Source organism: Artibeus jamaicensis, unplaced genomic scaffold (genome assembly GCF_021234435.1).
Source record: "Artibeus jamaicensis isolate MK-2021 breed Jamaican fruit bat unplaced genomic scaffold, CSHL_Jam_final contig_519, whole genome shotgun sequence".
NCBI classification, from domain to species: domain Eukaryota; kingdom Metazoa; phylum Chordata; class Mammalia; order Chiroptera; family Phyllostomidae; genus Artibeus; species Artibeus jamaicensis.
This window is the reverse complement of record NW_026521871.1, coordinates 51,124,530-51,142,244: the sequence shown is the minus strand read 5'-3', so window position 1 is coordinate 51,142,244 and position 17,715 is coordinate 51,124,530. Positions and strand designations below refer to the sequence as shown.

General features: G+C 48.6%; 1 protein-coding gene across 2 annotated transcripts in view; it reads right to left on the bottom strand.

The window, feature by feature from the left end:
- Positions 1–17,302, bottom strand: part of SNRK (SNF related kinase) — a 40,228-nt gene extending 22,926 nt beyond the window's left edge. The window contains exons 1-5 of one of the 2 annotated variants that reach the window (XM_037148208.2): positions 17,181–17,302; positions 14,093–14,142; positions 4,293–4,354; positions 2,468–2,572; positions 1,879–2,373 (exon numbers count right to left, since the gene is read on the bottom strand). In XM_037148208.2, coding sequence (XP_037004103.2) covers positions 1,879–2,373; positions 2,468–2,572; positions 4,293–4,354; positions 14,093–14,142; positions 17,181–17,270 — 802 coding nt within the window. In that variant the 5' untranslated portion in view covers positions 17,271–17,302. Of the gene's footprint in view, positions 1–1,878; positions 2,573–4,292; positions 4,355–14,092; positions 14,143–17,180 lie in introns of those variants that run through there. The other variant, XM_037148207.2, reaches the window with a different exon arrangement.
- Between the last annotated feature and the right edge of the window lie 413 nt (positions 17,303–17,715).

Here is a 17,715-nt window from a genome sequence, read left to right as displayed (position 1 = left end):
CCTCCCTGTGCAGACAAGAGGCACCAATCACCCCTCAGCATGTATCATCCTGAACCCCACGCTCAGACCCGAGGCTGCACAGACCTAAGATCTCCTGACCTAGAACCTGGCAGAGCCCATGCGTCCTGGCACAAAGAGTGGAAGTGTGAGAAAGACACAAGAAGGTCCAAGCACTGAAGTGCTGCTACAACACCGTCTCCAACGAAGGGTCACTCCGAGTGGGGAGAGGAAACCGCACGCACTCTGACAAGGTGCAGCGTGGGACTCATTGTGAAAGCAAGTTCGTTAATAGCTTTTCTGAGATAAACCTGAACCAGAAGCAAGGAGCCACCGATTGATGACATAAGTCGTAACAGCAGATTTGTGTAAACCAGCGGGGAACTTTCCAATCCGTTTATGTCCTTTAGGACTCCTTCAAAGTTCCACCACAAAGGCAGCGTAGCTTAGGTTGTACTACCTGTACAGGAAGGAGGGATCTGGTAAAAAACTTTCCGAGAATACCTGAACATACTATACACATAATGCCGCTATGAATTCTTCTGGCAGCCACCCACTTGCTAGATTCTCGAGAAGACTCTCACAGGAGGGGGTGTGCTGAGATATTTTATCACAGGACCACAGCGCAGCACAAAACGGCCGCCTTCAGTGCACCGACGTGGCTTCTGGTTTGACCACGACTCTCAGACATGCCAAGATCTCCACGTATTCTACAGTACGATCCATTAGCTGCATGTGAGTGAACAGTCCAGAACATCTCACCATATGTTTTACTAACCTACTTCTTCACAAAGACAAGGCGATTCTTTTCAGACAGACCAGGCAGTCATTGCTACATTCACACTGGATCTTGAGACGATTGTCATGTGTTAGGCCAGAGAAAAGAAGAATTAAAGATGCTTCAGAACACAATTTTAACATGTGTACACAGCCTTCATCCGAACTTAAGGCACTATTGAACAAGCGAGAAAACAAAAGCAAACCAGAAAACTGCTCTAAGATAAACACAGGCATATGCTTTTAACGTGGTGGAGGCTAAAAATGCTCTGACCTCCGTGGACGAAAGATAGTCATTGGCTCATTACCTGGTTTTATCATTGTTCTTGTTTTTAAAAATAGAGTATAAGACTGACATTTGTTAGCATGCATTTGAACACTGAAAAAAAAGGCAGAGCACTTCTGCCGCAGCGACTTTCCTTCCCAGACCACTCGGGCATCATTACTAACAAGGAAGCAAATCCCACTCCCCCACCCGTCTCAGGAGCGCCTGCAGGGCACCTGTCTTCCAGGAACGTTCACCAGCCCTGCGCCTTTCAGAACACCCAGTCTAACCCGAAAAGCAGTGTCTGGCTGTACGTTATCATGCAGGACTGGTATGTGGCCTAACTCCATCTTTATAGATGAAGAAATGGAGCGGAGAGATCGAGTGCTCTGTTTGGGGTCACAATTCATAAATGGCTGCAACGCCCAAACTCCTCACACTGTGCTGGAATGTTCGCAGTGCCCTTCCAGTGTGGGATGTGGGAAGTACTCACAGGAAGGGGGTGACCAGAAGGATCGAGGAGGGCTGGAAAAGTGCTCAGAGCCTTAACGAAAATTATAATAAGCAGGCGAGAGATTACTTACATGGTAACTTACTCACTTTCGTTGTTCTGACAAATGCACTTGAAACACTTGCAATTTAAAGGGTGCAATGAATGCACGGCCGACTTTAGGGCCAGGTGGCATTCATACGAAACCCGAACTGTTCATTAAGATGCACTTACCAGGAATTCTATGAGAAACCATTTCTAGATTAAAAAAAAAGAACAAGCAGCCAATCTGACCAACCCCGCTCCAGCCGGGAGAATTTGGGAGAGCAAAGGCCGGCAGGCAACCCACCTACTGCGGGCGCGTCATACTCGTCACCGAGCAGAATTTCTGGAGCGGAATAGGCAAGGGATCCGCAGCTGGTCGTGAGCTTCTTTCCCGGCTGGAACTTGTTGCTGAAACCGAAGTCCGTCAGCTTCACGAGACCTTGTTTTTCGAAGAAGACCACGTTTTCCGGCTTCAAGTCTCTGTGGACCACGTGGAGCTTGTGGCAGTAAGAGATGGCGTGAACCACCTGTGCAAAGTACTTCTTGGCCAAGTCCTCGTTGAGGCCCTCCTCGTGTTTCATGATGTAGTCGAACATGTCCCCCCCGTCCCCGAGTTCCAGGATGAGGTACAGTTTGGTCTGGGTGTCAATCACCTCGTAGAGACGCACGATGTTGGGGTGCTGCACCAGCTTCATGCACCTCACTTCCTGGAAAAGGTGGCCAGTGGCCAGTGTGTCCAGTTTTGTTTTATCGATGACTTTCACGGCTACCTTTTCGCCCGTAAAGACGTGCCTGGCGAGTTTCACCACCGCAAAATGGCCTCGGCCCAAGGTCTTGTCCAGGTCGTACAGCCCCGCGATCTTCCCATCATACCCGCGCTTGAACCCTGCCATGCCGGCCAGTGGACGAGGAGGCGTTCCAACCGTCCAAAGGGGATCTTCTCACATGAGAGCGTCTGGTGAGAATAAGGAAGTCATTTTCAGTGTTGCCATGGCCGTCTACAAAATAAGAGAAGAAACAAAATTCAGTTTTGGTAACATTTCGTTTTATAGCTTCGTTTTTAAAAAGTGTTGGGAAAAGCTTGAAGTAAATAAATTGAAACTGAATTCTTATTTCAAAGCCCACACCCTTCATAAACATTAGACTAAACAATGTTACATTGAGGATAATAATAGCTTAAGAGTCGCAATGTCAACTCTAAAAGAGGCATCAAGTCATTCTCACATGCAAACTGAAATGATATGAACTACGTATCTGGAACTCTCTCTCCATATGTGTTCACATACATCTATATGAATAAAATAAGCAAAAATATATATATTGACTATCTCAACATATATACACATAAATGACACAAGCCAATGTTAACAAGTACTAGTATGTTTCTGCTGTCTTAGTAATTACTGAAATGATAAATACCAACTAGCACTTACTGAGTGAGCACGACACACCAGTCACATGTAAAATGCTCTCCGTGCCCCCCCTTGACCCCGACGGCTGCCCTCAGAGACGGGGATCAGCACCCACATCGGGAGGAACAGAACAGCGAGGCCTGTGGCCTAGGCTGCAAGACCGGTGTGCGGAGGAGGTGAGCCTCCGGACGCCAAAGTCTATAACCGACCACTGTGCTACACTGTTTCTTTCAGAACCCAGAACTCAATGATTGTTTCTATTACGATTTTTTAAATAAGAAATCAGTACTCGGGATAGGTACCAGGAAAAACAAATTTCTTTTATTCTGTGTATTATCTTTGGCATCAGAGTTAATAATTTTAATAAGATTAAAAGGAAAATCCAAATGGTAAGATGTTGTTTTATTTGGACAATAGTTTCCACCCAAAAACATTTGAGCATATTTAATGTTCAAAAATAGAACTCTAAGCTAGCTCCAGGGGGTAGAAAATTATCTTTAAATCTTTAACTTCAATTAATTATAAGGGCAGTAACTATTCTTAAAATTCTATCCAAGTCGAAGTTTCTATTCTACAAGTTCACAAATGCAACTTTAGTTATAAAACAAACTTCTTCAGTCTGCCCCCAAGGTACATATTTTTTTTTCATCTATTACTTTATTTTAGATGTAATCCTGGAAAGTAGAATATAAATCACATTTTATTTAAAAATCTCTTTGTTTACATTGAAACTTAATCTGATTAGTTAAAAACGTTTAATTACTAAGGTGATAAATTAATAAAGAGATAAGGAAAAAAGCCCTTTTCAGGGCACCCAGAGATAACCACCATTAACACGTCTCTTCTCCCTAGAACTGCACTGGCAAAAGGGCGCTTCGAAGAATTTTTAATCTACTTGCAAGTTCATTGTGGGAAAGAATCTTATAGGATCGCTTCATAGTGACAGACTGCCCCGTAGTGAAATGATCACTTACTCTCACTATCAAACTATCAAAGAATTCACTTTTTTTCCTACACATATCCCTTTTTCAGTGTCTACAAAACTACAATTGTATACCTAAAAATAGGATATTATAATTCACGGAAGGTTGGGAGAAAAAACCATCCTTGTTACTGAGCGTCCTTTTAAATATTAGCCCCCTGTCTAATCTCACTATCAAGGGTATTTTAAATTAGCACAGGAAATGACTACATTGTTTTCGATCTCTGAGGATCTTGCAGAGCCTGGAAAGCCCTGTGAACCAGCGCCGAGGGTTAAGACACGGCTTCCAGAGAGTCAGGCGACTGCACCGGCTCCGACACATACCCTGCAAACTGTGTTCCGAACGGTCCTTGTTACTGCTCTGTTTTCTTAAGTGCGTCTTTCTCCTAAAAGAAAACACAGAGATTTTAGTTTAGTTCTATTTGTTTTAACTTTGCTTCAAGTCAAAATATATACCCTAAGGCTGGATCCGAACATACAAAGATGTCCTATTTGTCCTTAGTGACCCGGGCTCCCATGTCTTTCCCCCCTCTATGAACTGCGGCCCGTTCCAGGAATCTTTGTGGTCCACAGGAATTCCACAGTGAACGGATACACAGAGAACATTCCAGGTAGACGGGTCAGAAAGGTTATTCTACTGGAAGGAGGAAGAATAATAACAAACAACAGGAAACTAGTTATTTTCTAAACACCTACTGGGTAGCAGACACCAAATCCGCATTTCCCAGAACCCTCCTCGCTCAGAGCCTGCAAGGCAGGCACAGGGAGGCGCAAGCTGCTCGCCAGGCAGCAGTGTGTGGCTCCACCCTGCTCGGCCTGGCTTCCAAGCCCCACCTGCCCGCAGAAGCCCCTCCAGGCTCAGGCGGGCAGCCTTTCCAACCGGAGCCTTCAGTAGGCCAGCACAATCAATGACAATGCCACCACCAGGGAACACACACAACCCCTCTGCACTAGACGTGTTCCATGGGACAGTGCAGATGGACAGTGTGGTCACTACGGACAAAGAGAACGTGAACAGGTCACTGGTGTCTAGGGCCGTGGCCCAGTGAGGGAGGGGAGTGCTGACTTGAGGTGGCCTTACAGGACACTGAAATAGCACCCAGATAACTGAGAGGCTACCCACCCATACCAGGCCAAAGGCAAGATACACAGTATACTATAGGTGAGCATCTAGGCAATCATTAAGTTCAAGTTCACAGGAGCTTGGGAGAAAGAGAGTGCAAAGAGGTGTGGAAAGCAGAAGGGAAAGGTGAGTGTGAAAACAAGTTCATTGCTGGGAATGAGGGGATGAAGAGAGAAGGATGAAGAGAGAAGAGAGAGGTTCGACAGCACAAAACAGGGCGCTGGCAAAGTCAGGCACAGGCCTACGTCTAGTGCAGGTGGGCCCAGGGACACACCTGGTCCTTCAGCTCCAAGGGGGTACAGTAGCTCCTCCCATCACCTGCACCTGCTGCTCCTTTTTGGTGGCCTCTGTTTCACCCTCAGTCTCTGTAGCCAGCTGGTGTGATGGCCCAGTGGGCTGGCATTGTCTGAAGGTCAGCGACTGGACTCGGGTCTCAGCTCACCAGTCATTGGCCGTGGGGCCTGGGCAAGGCCCGGTCTCTCCGTATGGTCAGTTTCCACATTAGAAACTGTAGTAGTGAGGACAGACCCTCACGCCTCGTGGTGAGGGTCACGTGAACTGGCCCAGCCACGTGTTCAGCGTGAAAGCTGGCACAGAGCAAGCATTCGTTTACCACCACCACCATCCCTGTTCTGATGGTGGCGCCCCCTCACCCAGGCGGGAGTTCTTCCAGTCTCCCCCTCCACCTCACAAGAATGAATCTACCCAGCTATTGTCTCTCTTCGGCTTTCACGAGAATTCTGCTCATTTTTCCTAAAATGTATTAAATCGAAAATGGGTGCTCTCCAGTTGAGTGTCAAAGTCTGATGAGTTTTCAGTAAAACTGCACAAAATCTAAGCGTTTGCTTTTAAATTGATACTAAGATGACTTCTATCAAGTCTATTCTTTCAAAAAAGGACTATTCCTTTATATTTTTCCCCACCAGAGTAATATATTCTTGCAGAAAAATCTCAAAAATACAGACTAGAAAGCAGGAAGAGTAAAGAGGCAGCCACAGCCCTGCCAGCGAAGATTAGCACTACTAACATTTTGTTTGGTGGTCTTTCTGCGGATGCTCGTGTACACCCTCTCCGTTTTGTGTAACCGAGGTGCGACCACTCTACCCGTGACTGTAGAATGGGGTTCCAGCTGACCAGTCACTGGCCGCGGGGCCTGGGCAAGGCCCGGTCTCTCCGTATGGTCAGTTTCCGCTTCAGAAACTGCAGCAGTGAGGACACGCAACGGTGTCCCTGGCCGCCAGCACCTCACCTGCTCCATCACTTCCCCTCTAGCATTTTTGTTTCCATTATGAAACATCCGTGCGATGCAGGAAAAATTACGATTGGAACATATAGATTGGCAAAAAGAGGAGAACTTCAAAAACTCGCCCATTATTCTACCCTCCGTGGTAATCTCTGTTACACATTTTGCTTCCGAGCTGTCTTCTGTGTGTCGTGGATGCCCAGACGCAAGTCTGCCCCAGCGTGGATCACACTCACACATGCGCGCACGGACACAGGGGAGGGTGGGTGGTTGCGTCCATTTCTAAGTATTTCTCCCCACAAAACAAGTTCACCCGAGAGTATCTGGAGAATGCAGGACGGCGCAAGTGAGGGCAGAGGCCCCCCTGCAATGTCACGCAGGTGGCCTCCCTTTAGACCTGAGTGTACACCCTTGAGACCTACGCTTCTGTACAAAACCAAGAGGTTGCAGGTGAAGGGCAGTAACTACTTTTCCTTGACATGGCGAGCCTTCTCCCATGCCCTCAACTACAGTAAATCAGTATTTTGAATGACTTGTGTAGCTAAGATGACATCGTCTACAGCAGGAAAACCACTAAATTGGGTCACTGTAAAGCAGTCTTCTGACGGAGCACCTGCTCACACAGGCAGAGACCGGCTGAACCTAAGAGAAACAGAACCTAAGAGGAAGGAGTCAAGAGCGTTCCGAACACCTGCGGTGAGGTTGTGTTGCAAAAAGATGCTGCTGCGGCCCCAGCTCGGGGAGCAGGAGCCACTGCGCGTGCGGGTGTGGCTGCAGAGGAAGGAAGTGCGGTGGGCCCGGCACCCATTGTGCAAGCTGCTGAAAACAGTTCAGAACCAGCCTCTGCTCCACCTCCTGCCGTTTTGGAACTCACCCTGTTCTTGTCATCAAAATTCACTTTTAGCCTTTCCCTGATATCATCACGACACAGCCTGGTCTGCACACCAAACAATGTCACCACTCCCACCACCCCCAGGAGAGAGGAGGACAGGACGGCCACCTGAACCAACAGGCTCTACCTTGGGGAACCACTGGGAACCAAACCACAGCCAGAGAAAGGAGGGGCGTCGAACGAACGGGGCCACGTGCAACCCTAGGCCGCCTCTCCAGCCGCTCTCTGTTTTGTTTGGGGTAGTATACTTTTCCCCACAAAATCAGACCACCAATCTACAAATGCACAGAAACCTCCCACATGACATGCTCTTAAAAAAATCTGCACACTCTCATACAAATCACTAAAAGGTGAGTTTTTGAAAAGCCACACCAAAGCTGTATTTACGCCTCTTACACGTGGAAATCACCGGGCTATTTCCTACAAACATGAAACAAATGAAAACTGTAATTCTGACTCAGGAAACACCACAGTAAACTGCATGCTCACAGAAAAGCCCACCTGAGCGGAGGAACTAACACTCTCAGGGGCGCCGCCGCCCTGGCCTTACCGCTAGACCTCCGAAGGCGTCCACGACAACAGGGCAGAGGCCGAAAGGAAGACAAAGGCCAAACCCTCCGGAGCATCAACGACCGGCAGGCCACGCAGAAGAGGCGCGGCCCTCCCAGCTGTTGCCGCTGCGGTTCTCCTGAACCACAGTGAGCGATGCCCCACATTCTCTAGAACAGCACACCTCCGGCAGGTACCGCTGTGAGCTACAAGTCGAGGATGAAGACACAGGTCCTAGGGTCACGGAAGAAGCCACAGTTTCTCACTGGATTGGCTGATTACTACTCCATGGTTATCAGGGGTATCAGTCCGCAGTCGCTGGATAGAATTAAGATGGGAACCACACACAAAAAGGTTAAAGTCAACTATGAAAAATGTCCGACCAGGAGAAACCGTATCTCCAAATGTCTACAAGAGTATTTCCCCGTGGAAAGTGTGCCTACTGATGCATGTTCTTAAAGCTTTCTTCTAAGCCACCAATTTTAATGGACTGGGGATCACTGAGGTGGCCAGGATGCCGGGCTGAAACACCTGCTGCAGCCTCGCAGGCAGTGACTGGGTGGCCAGTGCAGATGGATGCCTTGAAGTGCTGGTTTGAGTACTCTTTATTTCCTGAGTAAAACAAGCCACAGTCCAGGATACATCAAGGAACTGGAATGTATTCAGGAGCCAGGAGATTTATTAACCAACATAGAGTAATACTTAGTGTTTGTGGTACTTGGTACTTAGTGTTTATAGTAGTACTTAGTGTTTGTAGTAGTACTTAGTAGTACTCAGTGTTTGTGGAGATAAAGAGGTTAACATCCAAGTCACAGAACCTGGAGCAGCAGCACAGGTAACAAGTTCAAATTCCTAAAAGGTACTGCCCCTCATTAAGGTGATGAAACTGCTAAGCATGTCACTGTGTCTACCTAAGGGGAAATGACACATAAAAAATTAGCACGGTGACAGCCCTGGTATAAAGCACTCACAGAACAAATAATGACTTAAGCAAACACTGGCACCTAGAAATTACTCCAAAATAAATAAAGTCAACCCGCAATTATTGTACTGCTAGACAAACTGAACATAAGTTGGAAGTTATATAGAATTTAGAAACCTAATAATCAAGACCTCTCTTCCAAAGCTTTTATTAACACTGTCAAAACCCATCTTAACTGCCTACCATACCCCCCACCACCCCTGATACTGTGACGAAAATGATTATTAAGACATGGTCAAAAAAAATTCTGGAACAGAGTAAAATGGACAAAAATACTGGCACCCAACACTTCACTGACTTTGAAAAGGCAGCATCGTTTGGGGGGCCCTCTCACACACTGGGCCCGCAAACCGCCTTCCTGAAGAGCAATTTGGCAATACAGGTACCAGGGGCTTTCAAACGATCAATGCTCAGGATTTTAAAATCTTACTGCTAGATTTACGTCTTAGTGAAACAAAGACACAGACAAGTGTCTATACTCAACGATGCTCAGTGATATTTATATATGCAAAAACAAAAAGATCAGAAGCGACCAAAGGTCTGGAATAACAGAACGGCTAACTCGTGGCACACCTAAAGCGCCGCCGTGCCGCAAGGCCAGTTCCTCTCGTGGGCAAACTGCACAGTGAAACACTAAGTAAAAAAATTCACAGACCAAATTTCATGGCACAGGAGTCCAACTTTTGTGAAAAAGTATACAATTTGCACATATGCATAAAAAATACAACTGTTAAATTGACAAGATTATAGAATTTTTTTCTCTCTGTTTTTCTGTTCTTTTCCAGTTTTTGGCAGTGAGCGTGTGCTGCTTTTACAATCTAGGGAAGGGGGAGGTTACTACAATTTTGACTTTCTGTACGTAATTCTTCACTCAATTTACTTTGCGCTGAGATCTTTGAAGTAAAGCAATTTCCCTGAAGAGATGACTGAAGTCCATTTACGCGGTCTCAACAGACAAGGCATTCAGTGACATACTCTGCCTCCCTTGAGGGACCAGGGTCGCAGCTCCTTCAGACCGAGGGAGGGGCAGGGACACCAAGTCTGTTTTCATCAGCAACTATTTGAGCCCCGATTGTTTAGAGCACAGCCCAGTCCCTGTCCTTTAGAATCTTACAAATAAGTTACCTACACATTAAAAAGATAAACCATACAAGTCAGCCTCGGCGAGGTATGTCAGAGGAAGAGGAGAGGATACTAGAGGCGGGACCCCCACAGACAGGGGCAGCCCACAGAGTCTGGCTGACTCTGGAGAGGAGAACACCAGCGTGCGAGCAGCTGTGAGTTGGGGTACAAGACAGGTTTAGTCGGGCTAAGAAGGCTGCTCCTGAAAAATGCGTAACGGCTCCCCATGTAGGCAACTGTGACGAACTCTCCCCTATTCAAGACCGATGGGAAACTTGCCACACTCAATAACTCACGTGTTGAGTTTGAATTATACTTAAGGTTAATTAAAGTCATGAAAGAGTTAACACTGCACAGAAGCAGCTTTGAAGGACGAGGCCTCAACAGAAGAGAAAAAGCCTTTAGGTTCTTAATGTGAAAGCAATGTCATGTAAGGTTGTTAGAGAATTTAAACCAATTAAAAAGTTCACTATTCACTTTAAAGTCTCATAAAACACCAGTTTCTGGTTTGTTTGGACTCATTTGATCTCTCATTACCACCTATATTACTTTCTTAAAAATCTACCCTATCAACATGTTCACGTAGAAATGAGTCCCATAGCTAAACCACAGTGGCCTCTGTCTCCTTTCAGGTTTTAGAAATGTCTTTCACCGCCACAAACGCTCCTTTTGGAATTCCGGTTTTGTTTCCATGCAGGTCTCAGAAGGAGTAAACAATTTCCTTACTGGGCATCTACATAAGGAGTGGACTCTTTATATTGTTCTACCATTGATTCCTCACAACCAGCAACACAAAGGCACCCGTTCCCATCATACAGAAGAGAGAGCGGGGTCATAGAAGCTAAGGACTTCCTCTGCCCCAGCAGGACTTCAGGAGAGAGCTGCCAGGATTGGACCTTGGTCCCACCCCCCACCCTCCATCCCTGGCCCAGCCCAGGAACCCACATCCCTCCCAGCGATAAGACTGCCTTCCCCCCAAACCAGGTCTTTCTAATTCCCAGCAACAACAACACTAAATCAAATCTATTTTGACATTTCGCTGTTTTTCCAATTTTGACAAGCCATGCAGGTAAGTCACCTGCCCCAACAATTAATCAAAAGGAGAACACTACCTGGCATCACCAAAGACTCACCTATAAACATCAGTAACAAGTAACTCCATCAGATACTTTTTTGCAATGTTTAGAAACTGCATTTTAAGTGGAGAAAGGAAATTATAGCCAAATAACCTTGCAAAAGATAAGCGGAGGTCATTACTGGTCATCTAAAAATGGAACAGTACCTTGTCAGTACCTCCACCTTTGGAGTTTGCACACAATTTTGTGACAGCAAGATCCCTTCCCGGTGGCACAGAACAGCCGACAGCAAGCATGTAATTCGGGGAAAATTGAGGGAGGTTCAGTTTCTCCTTCAAAACTTTATCCTTTCTGAAACTGCAATTTTAATGTACTGTGCAAATCACATTCCCGCCATTTGTTTCTGAAAAGGGATTTTCCTTCACAAGAGGATTAGCAAATAAATACTCACAAAACAGGTGAGCTGAGGACAAACTCAAGCCCTACAACTGCACACTCAATACTCTGCCCTGAACTTCTCCAGAGGTTCTCCTGACTGGAGTGGTCCTCTCTGTGCTGACTGGAGAGAACCGTCCGACCTGCGGGGAACGCGCCGCAGCAGAAAGCTGCCCCGCACCTCAAAATGCACCCACTCTGCCTGGGCCCGAATAAACAAACTAATTAAAAGCCTGTACATTATCTTGACTATTTTAAAAAGAGAACCATGAAAACACTGCACTCCGGCAAGGTAATGTGTCCACACATTATTTGTCAGGAGTCATGATCCAAAATGTACATTATCTCCCAGGGACATAAAGTACAGGGCAGGGAACGCAGTTGATAATATTGTCATAACTGCGTATGGTGCCAGGTGGGTACTAGACTCATCGGGATGATCACTTTGTAAGTTATGATAGTGTCTAATCACTATGTGGCACACTTGAAACTAATATTGAATGTCCACTGCAACTGAAAAAATAAAATGAACTTCAGAGAAGTCGTACCGTGAAACTGATGTGATCTAAAATACAATCTCTCTGATCCAGAAGTACCAATGTGGCAGAGCATTCAATAAAGGCAGGCAACGTCATGCAAACGTGTCCCCTTCACTACGCCACACGGAGACGGCATCACGGCCCCACAGGTGTGTGCACACACATGGGGCAGGACACCCAAGAGGAGCCGGGCCAGCGTCCTAAGATCCGGCATCTCACAACACAACTCGGTCAACTGTTCTGATTAAACTCACCACAGAGGCGCACTCTGAAAATGATCGAAATCCACTTATGCAGCAAACAGAAGGAGCAGCATCAGAGCGCAGTGCGACGAGTACCACAGCATCCGGAGCCCAACGCATCACCCAACTCCTAACACAGGCGAGATTTTATAAAACGCAGACAATCGCCACCTTGCACAGTTGTTATGAAAGCTACATGGGAAAATATGTACGAATGAGCAAGGGGGGCCAAAATCACGCAACGTCTTGCACAACCTCTCGGCACTGGCCTTCCTGGCAGGAGAGCCCACTGTTTCAGGGGCTGTGCACCTAGTTCCCCATCTTATTTTGCTATCAGCACCCTCACCCTTGTCCCCAGACACCTTACTGGAGCCTCGAGGAGGGTCTCTGCCTCAAGGTGTTTACGATCTCTTGGAACAGACATGCCGGATGAGCTGTTCTTCCCCTGTACCAGCCCTGGGAATTTCGTAGGAGGGAGCTCAGAGAGACTGACTTCTTTGCATTTGAAAATGGTGATGGTGGGGAAACGGCCTTCCAGAAGAGACTCAAGAGAGCTTAGTGGGTCTGGGACAAAAATTCATGCCGAGCAAGGAAGACAAGGCCAGACAGGGAGGCGAGTGCCAGGTACCCCACGACCTTTAATCCGTGCAAACTGGCTGATACTCTTCGGGCCTGGTGGCCAGCCCTGCCCGGGCTGTATAGGTCACCTTTGGACTGACAGCCTCTCCACATCGCCCGCAGCCACGCCCTGTGCCCTCCCATAGCACCTCGTCTTTCTCTGTTACAGCCCTTGTCACCACCGTGGTTACACAGTTGTTGGTGACGATGGGATAAGTAACGTGTGTCCTCCACGAGAATAAATGGTAAGTCCAGCCCACGTCTGTTTTATTCAGCTCTGTATCCCAGCACCTGCTGTACACAGACACATTTTATCACACGGACAAATGAAAGCTGGCACCAGGAAGCGAAAGAAGTAGGGGCAACAATCAGGGAAGAGAATTCAACAAACCGCTCCGGCAGCACAGTGAAGAGTACACAGAAAGGCCCATCTGGAGCTGGGCGACAGGCAAGGGGACAACTGGAAGCAGCTCCAGGTAAACGAAGCCTTAAAAACTTAAAAATGAGGGCCACCAGTTTCTGGGCAGCGATGAGGAGGGGGAGGTAATGGTGGAGACAGGTTTAGGAAGTAAAACCCCAAAACCCAACGCACAGGGGGCAGAGCAGACGGGGATTTAGAATGACTCGCGGAGACAGCTAGCAGGTGGTGTGCCGTGCCCTCCGGCTGGAATCCAGGACTGGAGCACACATTTCCTGAGCACCTAGTCCGTGTCAGCACCGAGCAGAGGACTCGCTTCCAGTGCTGATGGTCCAGGACTTAAATCCAGCCCCGCTGTGTCAGGATGGGTGTGGTTTCTCTGAATGAGGCTGACAAAAATCCACAAGCTAAAGCTCAGGTTTTTAAAGTTTCTTCACTGAGACACTTCTCGTGTAGCGTGGCAACACCAGAGGAAGGACTCTGGTCTGGGGACACAGCAATCACAGAAGTGGGCTCTGCCCTCCGGGTGCTGGCCGTCTCCAGGGTTTGGGAAAGATGAGCGCACGTCCACCGCCCAGGAAGGAGGCCCACTGAGGCTATGATCTGATCCGCTGCATGTCCCATAACCTGCGCTTCTGGAACACTGATTTCGTAACCCGTGTTACATTTCTGGGCTGATACGTAGCTGAGGGTGTCTGTATTTAGAAAGACAGACAGACCCACCTTGCCAGAGGCTGCAGACGCTCCGGAACGTAAACATCACAGCAGATAATGCCTTCCGACTCTGAAATAGCTACTGAGCAGCCACGGCACAGCCGGCTGGGGGCAGGGTACGACACAAGTAAGGAGAGGGAACGAGGCCTGATTTACCGAGGAAGGGCCTACCTGAGCAGAGGCCAAATGCAGGAGGTGCCAAAGCGGACTCTCAGGAGGCTCTGGAAGTGACAGCAGAGAAATAAATGTTCAGGGAAGGCAGAGCAGAAATGCTTCAGGCGGGTTCCTCCCGTCCCACCAGCAGGCAATGGTCTCCCACGGGACAGAGGGCCTTGACCCCAAACAGATGTACAGCAAAGCAGATGAGGAAAGGACGCGCAGTGCCGACAACGCCGCTCCGGCACACTCCTCCCGCGTTCCCTCATGTGGCCCGGGGCCGAGGCACTTTACACCCGCTCTTTCCAAATGGAAACACAGTGCCAGGGCACTTGCCCTCCGTCCCCAGGGCTCCTGCCCCGCTCCTCCCCCGTCCTCTTTAGATTCCTTAAAAAAAGAACAGCTGCACTGTTTCCACTTCCCCAACTCCCTTTCACCCACTTGGAGCTCCGTCCCTCCTCCTCCACTTGGCCCTACCTTCTCGGCCTCCCTGAACTCTGAGCCCTCTCCCCCTTTCTCTGCCTGGGGACTCTTCCTATCCTCCAAGAGTTTAATCGTCCCCATCTCTGTGAAGCATTCCCAAGTCAGATGCCTTGTCCCCACCTCTGTGCTTCCAGGGGGATTTGCCCAGGCCCCACCAAAGCAGTCACCACACCCTACTGTTACTGTTTACCTTGGAGTCCCCAATAGCCTGTGCGCTCCTTTCTATTGCTGCGCTCTAGCCTGGGGCCCCAAAAATAGACACAAAAGGACTCCATAAATAAATGATCACAGATTAAGTCTGCATTCAGAACTGCTAGAATCCAGTCAACGTTTCCACCTAAGTGGCTCTTAAGGATTTACCTGCGCATAGACACAGGCTGGGAAGTACCTAAATCCTCAATAATAGTTTTCCTGTAAAAGCATGTTGGCTAAAATTCTATCTTTTGGTTGCTAAGCAAACAGCTGGCATACAGTTAAATCAAGTCCCTAGAGCTCCTTACCTATGTTTGTAATTCCTAAAATCCTGGCCTTGTGGAACATTCACTTGTCCCCTTTCCTTCCTGGGCAGTGCAGGGAGCGCCTGGGCTCCGACAAGCTGCTGCAGCAAAGAAATTGTGGCCTTATTTATACCAAAGCTGAGAACCAGGGCTGCTGGGTATCTCCAAAAATAAACACCTTTTTTTTCTATTTAGTTTCACTTTCACATGAAACAACCACAGTAAACTTTAGACGAGTATTTCCCCCACCCAGTAAAAATATCAAACCCTTCCATTTTAATAAGGACGGTTCAAAGCCTTCCTTCTTGGATCACGGGATTAAATCCTACGAGCCCATTTATATTGATGTTCTGAAAAAGTGCAAATTTGTCTAACTTCTGAGTTCAAGTGTGTTTTAAATGAGTGGGTCTTCCTGCAATAAAAATTCACTCAAAATAGTAACATTCATAAGGTGAGAGTAATTTTTGTGCACAAAATATAATGAAAAAGAGATTGTGTAAATATCAAAAATTGAAAGGGGCCCCTCAAAGTCCCTGATCAGAAAGTCCTGAAAGTGGAGCATTAAGGAAAGTTAACACCGTGCAGTTGATTTTCAGTTACTACACTGCTTCAATACATGACCTTGGGAATGTCACAGAACTTCTCTCATGTCAAGTTCTGCTAAATGGGAATGTCATGTTTTCCTAACAGGGAAAATTGGAGAGTCAGCTAAAAGAATCACTACTTTTTTTTTAAGGCCCTTGTCTAATTAGTATGCTTTAATTTCCACTTGTACAGTACATTCCTCTTCAGGAATTCAATTCCAAGTGAAATATTTAAGCAGACGTTGAAGACAGATTTCCTGAAGGGAATGATTTTATAAATCTGGAAAGCAATGGAACAAGATTATAAATTAACGAAGTGATTGCATAAGCGTTGATAAGCCCGGGCTTTAAAGTACACTGATATACATTCTGGTAAATGAGACCAGTTGGGGACTAGTTCCCAACCTGTACAAGGAACCCACACTGAGGAATCTGATGTTCGATAGGAACTGGGTGGAAATTCAACAGGATGTCCAGCCTTTGAGGTTCCATCACTTGAAAGCCATGCTTCACCTTTCACCATAAAACGAGTCCGTCTGTTAAGTCAGCTTTAACATCGGCCCCTAAGACTTTGAGAATGCACTCAATTAACTGGAGTGGGGGAAAAGTAACTTGACAGTTTTGACAGGTCCTATATCCACAGACAACTGTAATTTAAGGACCCTGCTGATAAATTCCCCGCCCCCCGCGCCACCCCAATACCGGACAGGAACCAAACTCCCTATGAAGCTATTGGGTTATATCTGACCCAACTGGCAGGACCAGCACGGCTCCACGAACCCCCCAGGATAAAAGGCTGCCACTTTCCTGGATCTCAAGTCCAAGTAAAAGGCAGTAGGTTTTTGTAAAATGGTCCAGAAAGAAATCAACAGGCGATGACTACGGAAAAGATCGGAGGTTTCCCAACGTGAAAAAATTCTAGCTCTCCCTCGGGAACGGCACTGCTCCTCCTTCCTTACCCGATGCCCTTTCTCTACCAACAACAATATCCTCATTCTATTGTAAGGCTACAATTTTACCGAGGAACCCCCTTACTGCGGCCGGATTTCTAGATTCGTTTGAAAAATGAAAACACATTCGGAGGAGAATACACACTGCACGAGAGAACCTGGGCTCGGGGAGCCTGGCTGAGGCGCGGGGCCCGGCGGGCGCCGCACTCGGCCCGCTCCGGGGCGGGGAGGGGATGCGGGAGCCTCCCGAGGTGCCGCAATCCCGCCGCGGCCGCAAGGGCAGGGCCTCCGGGCGCCCGCGGCCGGTCGCCGCAGTGACGGCTCCCGCCGGGGCCCCGCCGCCGCCCCGCTGCCAGGCCGCGCCGCCGCAGCACTGGGGTCGGGGACGCCACAGCTCGGGCTCCGCACCCTCCTGGGCCCGCGCTGCCGCGGGCGCAGGGAGCGCGGAGCGCGCAACTTACTTTCCGCCTGCGGCGGGCGCCCGGCCCGGGCTCCCAGCCCCGCAACCGCGGAGATAGCAGCAGCGGAGGCCCGCCTCGCACTCCCGCCCAGGGCCACCTTGCCCGGCAGCGATCGGCGCTCCCCTTACCTCAGCCCGAAGGCGGGCGTCCGTCTGCAGCGACCGTGGCCCGGACGACTCCCTCCCGGCCGCCGATTCCCCGCACCCAGAGCTAATCATAATACCGAGCGGGCGGGCAGCCGGGCGGCGGGGAGGGGTGGGGCTGAGCTGCGCCTGCGCGGACCTCCCGTCACTGTGACGTGACTGCGGGGCGGGGTCGCGGGAGGGGCGGGGCGCACCTGCGGGCAGCGGCGCGCGGGCTGTTAGAGGGCATCCTGCTGGCCTCCAGACCATCGCCAGTCTGGGCTGCAGCTGGCGGTATTAGGCGGACGAGGAGCCGGAGGAGGAGAGGGGCCGCAGGACAACGGCCGAGAAAAGTAGCGCGAGCTGTCGAGGGAAATCGGAGGGAGAGGACTAAGCCCGCACCAGACTCTGTGTCCCGGGGCGCGGGCCTGAGGGCTACACCCACTTTACCCTTTTAAAGGTTCCCCCCATCTCTCATCCAGTTTTAAACAAGGAGAGAAAAACATACATTCACACATATGTATACATACATTCATATATA